The sequence below is a fragment of the Vitis riparia genome, chromosome 7, assembly GCF_004353265.1.
Source record: "Vitis riparia cultivar Riparia Gloire de Montpellier isolate 1030 chromosome 7, EGFV_Vit.rip_1.0, whole genome shotgun sequence".
NCBI classification, from domain to species: Eukaryota; Viridiplantae; Streptophyta; class Magnoliopsida; order Vitales; family Vitaceae; genus Vitis; species Vitis riparia.
The window spans coordinates 23,990,314-23,999,615 of record NC_048437.1 but is presented as its reverse complement, the minus strand read 5'-3'; the positions used below and the strand labels follow the sequence as shown (position 1 = coordinate 23,999,615).

General features: G+C 33.6%; 1 protein-coding gene across 1 annotated transcript; it reads left to right on the top strand.

Moving 5' to 3' along the window:
* Positions 1–215: 215 nt before the first annotated feature.
* LOC117917267 (probable arabinose 5-phosphate isomerase) lies at positions 216–3,273 on the top strand. Its single transcript, XM_034833490.1, has 3 exons — positions 216–947; positions 2,364–2,587; positions 2,899–3,273. The coding sequence occupies exons 1-3, from the start codon at positions 306–308 to the stop codon at positions 3,053–3,055; spliced, it is 1,023 nt and encodes a 340-aa protein (XP_034689381.1). The 5' UTR covers positions 216–305; the 3' UTR covers positions 3,056–3,273.
* The last annotated feature ends 6,029 nt before the right edge of the window (positions 3,274–9,302 follow it).

Genomic DNA, 9,302 nt, shown 5'->3' with positions numbered 1-9,302 from the left:
TCACTTTTCATACCATATTCATATTCAAAAATAATAATTTGATTAAAGTTATTTTATTAATATTATTATTATTATTATGATAAATGTAATTGAGATTTATGAAAAGCATAGTCTTTATCATTGAAATAATAGAAAAGAGAAATGTGAAAGCGCAAAAGTCTTGTCGGTGAGACATCCAAATGGTTGGCATGAGTTTTACCGGGAAAATTAACGGCAAGTATAACTAAACCCTCCTCCATTCCAACCCAAACTGGAAGCTTCAAAACCCTCTCTCCCCTCTTTTCTCTCTCTGCAAGGCATCGACAATGGGGTCTCTACCTTCATTCTCAGACGCCCATTGTCATTTCAAAGAGATAAACACTACCCAGCTCATGAACCTCTTCAAAACCCAGCAGAAGTATCTCAATTTCTTCTTTCATAACCTTGATCTCAACCAGACCCTCATATTCACCCAAACCCTTCTCAAAATCGAGGGCACCATCTTCTTCACCGGCGTCGGCAAGTCTGGCTTCGTCGCCCAGAAGATCTCCCAGACCCTCGTCTCCCTCGGCATTCGCGCCTCCTTCCTCTCCCCTGTCGACGCCCTGCACGGCGACATCGGCATTCTCAGCGGTGGTACGTCCAACGCCGTTGTCTTCTTCAGCAAGTCCGGAAACTCTGAGGAGCTGCTCAAGCTGGCTCCCTGCGCCAAGGCGAAAGGGGCGTACTTGATCTCGGTGACCTCTACCGAGGACAATTTGCTGAGGGCTGTGTGTGACTTGAACGTGCATTTGCCTTTGGAGAGGGAGCTGTGCCCGTTCGATTTGGCGCCGGTGACTTCGACCACGATTCAGATGGTTTTCGGCGACACGGTGGCGGTCGCGCTCATGGGGGCGAGGAATTTGACGAGGGACGAGTACGCGGCCAATCACCCGGCGGGCCGGATCGGAAAGAGTCTGATTTTCAAGGTATGATTCATATGGGTCTTGAATTGGATCCAAAATCTGCAGTTCTTTCACAATTGGGTGATCTTTTGTTGCAATGTGGATTGCGTTTTGGGCGAATTTAGTTGCTTTTTTAGGGTTTCGAATTATTTGATTTCATTGTTATGTTGTCGGTTTGTTAGTTCATTTTCTTTTCATGGGAATTAAATGTCGGTGATGTCTTGTGGTCTCCTGATTCCTTTATTTATTTTCATTGTAGTTGAGATCTGGGTTTCTTTGTTGTGCACCAAATTTAGAATGAAATTGGGGATTCTTTGTCCGTGGTTTGATCTCTCTCTGATCCTATTTCAGTAATTCAAGCTTTTGCCTTTTTCTTTCTTTTTCTCCCCCCCTTGGTGATTTGATCTACAGATGGGTGATTGCACTTATCAATAAACAAAAAAAAAAAAAAAAGATGGATGGGTGATTGCATGTTGTGGAACAATTTTTAAGGAGGCAAAAATCTTCTCAAGAACGTTTTGGGGTTTTTCTTGGGCTTCTTGTTTTGCCAAATTTAAGCATTTTGAAGCTGTTTGTTTCCCATGTGTGAAGATCTCTTTAGGATTTGTCCTCCTCAAATTCAGTTGTTTGGAAGTTTTCTTGTGTTGTGAATAAATTTGAATTTGTAAAAGCTTCAGGAGGTAATCTTTGTAATTTTCTTACAAAATTTGTAATACCTCAAGTTTCAGGCAACTTCAATTTGGAGATAGAAATTTATTTCTTAGATTTCCATGTAAGTTTTGCCCCGTCATTGGAGTGTTTTTCATGTAAAGCTTGTTAATAATTGTGTTGTTTGCTGTGTTGGTATTTGATATGCTGCCTCTTAGAAGTTCTTGCTTTGTTTTGTATGCTTTGACTGGCATTGTTTCATCCGGTGTTTGTGTGTTTCATTGATTTACACACAATTTGCTTATGATCCATTATATATGATATCATTCCCATCTACAAGTTATTGATTAAATTATCGATTAAGGCTAATAGCGGCATCATTGCTTTAGTATTATGATACTGAAAGACTGGTTCTTCTTTCACTTATCACAGCATAAGTATGATGTGAGGTGATTGGTGGCAGTTGGTTAGTCCATTTTTGAAATAATAATACTTGGCATGAGTATGATTTGAGCTGATTAGTGGCTGATGGTTAATCTAATTGGAACTTTCACAACCTCCAGTCTGATTATGGCGTGATGAGCTTTAATTTGTCACTAGACAAATTGCAGCTTCTGTTCTGGATTCTTAGCCATTTATAGCAGTAATAAAAAGCATTTAAATGGGTATTTTAGGATAATATTTCATATTTGTAGATCCCCTCTATTTTAAAAGAAAAGAACTGCTTATGGCAATCCAAGTTTAAGGTAGATGAAGGGAAGACAAATGTTAACTGAAATTTGTAAGTTGCAGGTAAAAGATGTTATGAAGAAGCAAGATGAGCTTCCAGTTTGCAAGGAGGGAGATCTCATCATGGATCAATTAGTGGAGTTGACTAGCAAAGGATGTGGGTGCCTGCTTGTTATTGACGACGAGTATCGTCTGATTGGGACATTCACTGACGGTGATTTGAGGCGCACCCTCAAAGCCAGTGGGGAAGGCATCTTCAAACTCACAGTGGGGCAAATGTGCAACAGGTAAAATATGAAAGAAAGATTTAGCTTTTATTCTAAGAGGATGAATTCAAAATTGATTATCTGTATGATTCCCTAATTAAAAGCAACTTGGAAAATTACAGTGCTAGGTGTAATGAAAAATTAGAGGTTTTGCTGATCTTGTAGAGAATATAATAAGTTGCTTTTAATTTTGGAATTTTCTCTCCACACATTTTTTTCATCCCCTGCATGTGGTAACTTTTGGTCAGTGGCTGCTATGGCAAGTTGGTGTAGGTTAACCCCGTAATAGATTTCTCACCCTTGTTAAAAACATGTGAATGTTTGCACATCAGGAACCCAAGAACAATCAGTTCAAACGTGATGGCGGTGGATGCCATGAGAAGGATGGAAGCACCACCATCACCTGTACAATTCTTGCCTGTACTTGATGACCAAAATGTCTTGATTGGCATTGTCACATTGCATGGATTAGTCTCAGCTGGCTTATGAGCTGTGGATATGCTTTTGGCTTCCAGTTTCTGTATCTTATTCTTTGGATGATTTTATCATTTTTTTCCCCACCTGTTAAAATTTCAATCCCCGCAATGAGGGAGGAGATATTCTGTTCTTTGTTTAATATTAGTCATAGACGGAATGCCTTATTGATCTTATACCATAAGTTCATTGATATTCTGTACTTTGTTTAATTTATAAGAGTTCAAAAGACTGAAACAGAGTGTCCTTTTCTTTTGACTTGTTACATGGTTTTGATATGTTAATCAGAGCTAATAAGATAACAAATCAGCAAACTTCCTCAGTGGCCCTCTAAAATGAAGAGTAGAATCAACAGATTGAAATTTTGTTTTTTTTTTTTACACTTGTCTTTTGATTCTAGTAAGTATTATTACTTACTGGGTCTTTGAGTCAAGTATATTCTGTCCATGCATTTTATGAGGAAAATTAAGAGAAGACCATGGCTATCAATTGAAGGAGAAGGAGAAACCCAGTCAATAAAAAGGAACTAATCAAATATAAATGATTATCTGGATCCGCGTTTTTCACGATGCATTTCCACTCAATTGGCGAGACTCGTTTTTTATTAAAGTGAAAAAACTGATTTTTATAAAAGGTTGAAGTTGTCACTTACTTTTATTTATTTTAAAGGGGAAAACAAGTAAAAACAAAACCCCTAATTTTTTTTTTTTGAAAAACTATCTATAAAAATCCCGAGTTTAAGTCTGAGGATCAAGTTACCTATCAGGAAGGTACCTTCAAAGAAGTAGCACCCCTCTAAGCCCTAACAAGGTCTCTATTAGCTTAGTTGAGGGAAATATGACAATTAATCAGTTGATTATAAATACATAGATAGATTAAGGTGATTTCAAAAACTCTATTAATTCTAACATGTCAAAACAAGGATTCAAATCACAATCATAAAGAAAGGATAATATACATGCCTAGATCAGTAATTTAAATGTTCTCACAAAACACCAAAGTTAAGGTATTATGTCACTCAACATGCATTTTATCAGAAGAAATCAAATGAACATCAAGGCACTTGAAGTCAATATCAAACATGGATATAGTTTCCAATGACATGCGTATTCATGGAATTTTGAAAGTGGAGGATAGAGGGTGTACATGAATGGCATAGATTACTTATAACATGCTTCCACAAGACATAGAGGGTTAGATCAAAATTATAGTAATAAATAATAAAAGAAAGAAACCTTAACATATTTGGTGTCTAAATAGCATATAAAAAATTATCAAAGTATACAAAACCATCAATTATCACATATATCTTGCATATAATTCCTAAAAATAATGATGGATATGATTACAACAAGTAGCAAGAGTGGCAACAAAATAAGTTTTGAAAACAATCTTTCATGTAGGGATTCCATCAAATCCCCATTCAATATCCATAAATTTAACCTGTATATTCCCATTAGCTTAGGAGCACAAGTTCAGACCTATGTGAATAAAAACAAAATTTTGAAAACACACAAAAGAGAATGCAACTTAGATTGAAATAAATTGTATAATTTCCAAAGAAAACGTGTTCTTTGCCTAAATCTAGAATGAATGTTTTCCTAAATCCTTTTATTGGTTTAAATACTTTTGAAAACGATTTTAGAGGGAGCAAAAGAAACCAAGTGATTTGATAAATCCCAATCTACACAAAATAGGTATTTTTTATTTCTTTTTTTTTTTTAAAGAAATTGAAAACAAGAAAAGGTCAACTTAGATCACCTTTTTGGCCACCTTTCATTTGGGTTCAACAAGCCAAATTCATGATGGAGAAAATTTTATTTTAAAACTTTTTTCAAATATGCATACCGACTAAAATTGGTTGCATAAATTTTTGGAAAATTTGACCTTTCTTTACCTAATTGATCTAGTATTAATTTTAAAATGAAGTTAGAAGATCAATTTGACTATATAAGAAAAAGGTTGAAAACAATTTTTAAATAATATTAAAACATAGAATCTCAAACACGAACTATTAAGAAAGAGTGTAAGTGTGCATATGTGAACTCTCTAGTGTGCCAATGTGAAACTCAAGTGTCTAAAATATTAATCTAATGTGCATCTACATTTAAAACTAATTGTGTCTTAATTTGGGTTTTTAACTATGATACAAAAGTGTCTTAAGTGCGTGCTTAACCAAGCCTAGATAAGCAATCATCTATTGGTGTCAAACCTATGTGAATTGTGATAAGTAAGCCGAAAACAAAAAGATCAAAGAGGCCTGAAACCTAATTAATGCATTTATTCAAAGCCAATTGTCAAACAATTTTCTAATGGCTTCCTTAAATAAAAGAGTTTGAAGAAAAATTAACTCAATCTCAATCATAATTTATCAAACAATTAACATTCAATCAAACGAATTCTTAAATGTTAAATCTAACAACAATCATGTGTGGCCCAATTTGTCCCCACCTAACTTATTCTAATGTATTCAAAAGAAAACAATGAGATCAAAAGAAATAAATAAAGACGAAGATATGGAACGATAAATCAAAATTGGGACAATTAGATAATTCATCTCAAGGTGTCCAAAATTCTATTAATGCCTTGATATTCTCCTAGTTGTGTTTGACTCATCTTCTCTATGCAACCCAAAAAGTCTTCATTTTTATTGAATTTCTAGCCATCAAAATCACCTATAAGCAGCCACTTAAACTTCGGGCACTAATCATACATTATAGCATTAATTTATCTCATGCATTGAGGTTAGTTTAAGCCATTACATGATTGCCACTTTCAACCATTAAATTCTCCATGATTCAACTGCACAAAGCTCCATTGACGGCTGCATATTCATCCATTAAAATCAGCCTCTTATACCTCCATTAACAACTGTATGTTCATCTATTAAAATTTCAACCTCATTCTCCATTAAGGCCAAACCTAAATCATGAATAATTTCACTAGAATTTCAACAATCAACTTTCATCTATGCAACCTTCAAATTTATTAAAATTTAGTTATATTTCTACTTGAATTAAAACAAACTTTCAGCCATAATTTTCAGTTCACTTATCAATGGTCCTTCACCAAATTTTCAGCACATTTCATTGTGAATTTTCAATCATGAAAAAGTTTCTATCCACAGCCACATATTCAGCCTTGAGATTCAACACACCTATGCAGCCTTGTGTCCAAATTCATGTGCATGCATCCACTCTTTCCTTCATTGCATTTTCACCATAAATTTGTTGTCATTTAATTCTTCATTAACAACACCAAATTTCAGCCACGCAACCTCCTCAATTCGGTCAACAATATTACTTAAACAACCATGGGATATTCACATGCACACCTTTGAATTTTTCGGCTACTTATATTCATCTACGCAGCCATATTAAATTTCCATCCACTTTAAATGTTAAAATAAAGAAAAAGAAGCACAAATTGTTATCATGTTCACAAACCAACCACATTAATTCAAGGGAGAATTATGTTTTAGGGGTAGATGGACCCCCAAATTAACAAAAGGTCCGTGTAACTCTTCAAATTGAGCCCAAGACTCAATGAAAGTATGAAAATTGAGTTGAAGGATATTATCCTTCGGTATTTCCAAAAATGCCCTTTGTTGATTTTGAGAAAAAAATTAATATTTTTGAAAAATACTTTTATTTAATTTAATATTTTTTAAAAATATTTTTGATTTAATTTAATATTTAAAAAAATACTTTTATGTAATTTAATATTTTTTTAAAATACTTTTATTTAATTTAATTTTTTTTTAAAATACTTTTATTTAATTTAATATTTAAAAAAATTATTTAATTTAATATTTTTTAAAAAATAGTTTTATTTAATTTAATATTTTTGAAAAAAAAGTATTTAATTTAATATTTTTTATAAAATATTTTATATGTGTTCTTAAATGGTATATTTATCCGTTACTATTTCACATCCTTCAACTAAATTTGAAGAGTTATATGGACCTTTTGTTAATTTGGGGGTCCATCTACCCCTAAAACATAATTCTCCCTTAATTCAATACATTTATATATCAATATGTTTCATTTTCATTGAATTTCAACGTGCTTTCATTACAATTTCAGCAACTATCCACTTGAATTTCCATAATAATCAACAAACATGGCCGTTAAAATTCAGCCATGAATATCCATTAATGCAACCACTTTTCTCCATGATTTTTCTACAAAATTCAACCATGACAATTCACATATACATGGCCCCTATCTTATGGTGAAAGGTATTTCAACTGTAACTACACCGAATGGTGGAGACTGAATAAAACCATTGACAGACCCAAGTGAAGATCGTAGCGAAAATGATGGCCTCTGTCACCTAAATCAGTTTCCAGGTATCAGAGTGAAGGGAGTTCCAGCTTCACGAGCCCAAAAATGGGCTTAGAAGCAAAGAAGTTGCATAAGGGGATAACAACGATAACAAAGTAAGAACAAACAAGCCAAAGGATCCATTAAACGCAGCCCCATTCTATGGGTTGTCAATGGGCTTCCAAAGCAAGTGAGAGAGATCATAGGTTCAGATAAGAACTAAGGATATGGTTCTTAGATGTTTCACAGCAAAATGAAACATAGTCAAATTGCTTTCTAACATAATCAAGAAGAATAATAGATAGGACAATAACAAGAAAACCATGTCGTCCCAAAGATCAACAAAAATCAAACGTGCAAGATATTCACATTCAGACCATAACAACAATACTCATAGATGGCAAGATAAAAGGAAGAATTACATAATGAAGAATAACAATGAATCTGTCACAATCATACTTGAGTATGCTTCCCTCCTATAGTTGATAAAATGACCAGCCCTTTTTCTCCTTCAAATGTCCTCTTCCTTCTTTTTCCTTTCAGTTTTCTTCCCCTACAAACACTCCTCTTCAACAGGTTTCGTTGGGCCTCCAGCTTCTCTAGTACATCTCGAGATTCAGCTAAAATCTTCTTTTGCTTCTTTTCTTTCTACCAAAAATCTGAACCTCTGTTCCAGAACTTTTTTTTTTTAGTTTTTCCTCTACTCCTTCCTACAAACAAAACCTTCTCCTCTGGTTTCTCAATGTCTCCTCTTATCTCCTCCCCTCTCTCTGTTCTAGTAATCTTACCAGCTTCTCCTTCTCGATGGTCCTTCTCCACTTCCCCACCAAAACTCTTTAATTCTCAAATCTCAAAAAAATCCAACATCTTTCTCCTTCCCAATGTGGGCTGTTGCTCCCACTTTCTCAAAACTCCTCTTCTCCAAGTGGACTACTGCTCCCGCTTCCCCAAAAACTCTTGAATCTTCCTTCTCCTCAAGATAATTAAACACAATTGGAAAAAAAAAAAAAAAATCTTGCATCCGTGAATGGTTTACAAAATTGACATACTAAATAACATCATTCTTCAAGAATATTAAATTAAAGAAAAGCAATATTTGAAATTGTTAAATTAAATATAAAAAAACATTTTACAAAATCATTGAACTAAATCAGAATTTGTTACAAAACTATTAAATAAATAAAAGCATTTTTCAAAAGTATTAGTTTCAATAAAAAAAATATTTTTTAACATTGTTAAATTAAATAAAAGTATTTTTTTCTAAAAGTATTATAATTAAATAAAAGCAATTTATGAAATTATTTAGACTAAAAATAAGCATTTTACAAAATTATGAAATTAAATCAAAGAATTTTACAAAACTATTGGATTAAATAAAAATATTTTATAGAATTTTTAAATTAAACAAAAATATTTACCACATTGTTAGATCAAATAGGAGCATTTCACCAAATTATTAAATTGACTACATGATTAAGAAAAAAAATATTATAGAAAATAATAATAATAATATATAAAATTAAAAAAATAATAAAAGTGATGCAACCGTACAAAAACAAGTCATGGAAGCCATGCAAAACATGTCTATGCCTAAAAGGTGACCTAGGCGGGCTAGGTAAAACTAAGTAGGCCCAAGTGGGTGAAGTGTGTTTAAATGAGCCTAAACGGGCTTATATGAACCAAAGTGGGTCAAGGTGAACCTAAGTGGGATCTAACCTAAGGACAAAGGGTGGCCAAGGTCACAATGTGGGTTCGAATGAGTCCCTCAACAAAAGGTCCTTGAAGGTAACTTAGAAAATGAAACTATATAAGCGTTGATGGGTCACCAAGGGATGACAACAAGTTAAGAGAAAAGTATGGAAAGACACCTAATGTTACATTTGCTAAGAAGACAAAATGAAAGGTCTACAGATTACCTTATGCAATTGCTAACAAAG

What these genes read in the sequence shown, in the direction of transcription:
- LOC117917267 (XM_034833490.1), top strand. Translation starts at nt 306, where the DNA reads ATGGGGTCTCTACCTTCATTCTCAGACGCCCATTGTCATTTCAAAGAG. An exon ending in GAAAGAGTCTGATTTTCAAG is followed by an intron (nt 948 to 2,363) that starts GTATGATTCATA and finishes TGTAAGTTGCAG; the next exon opens with GTAAAAGATGTTATGAAGAA. An exon ending in GTGGGGCAAATGTGCAACAG is followed by an intron (nt 2,588 to 2,898) that starts GTAAAATATGAA and finishes TTTGCACATCAG; the next exon opens with GAACCCAAGAACAATCAGTT.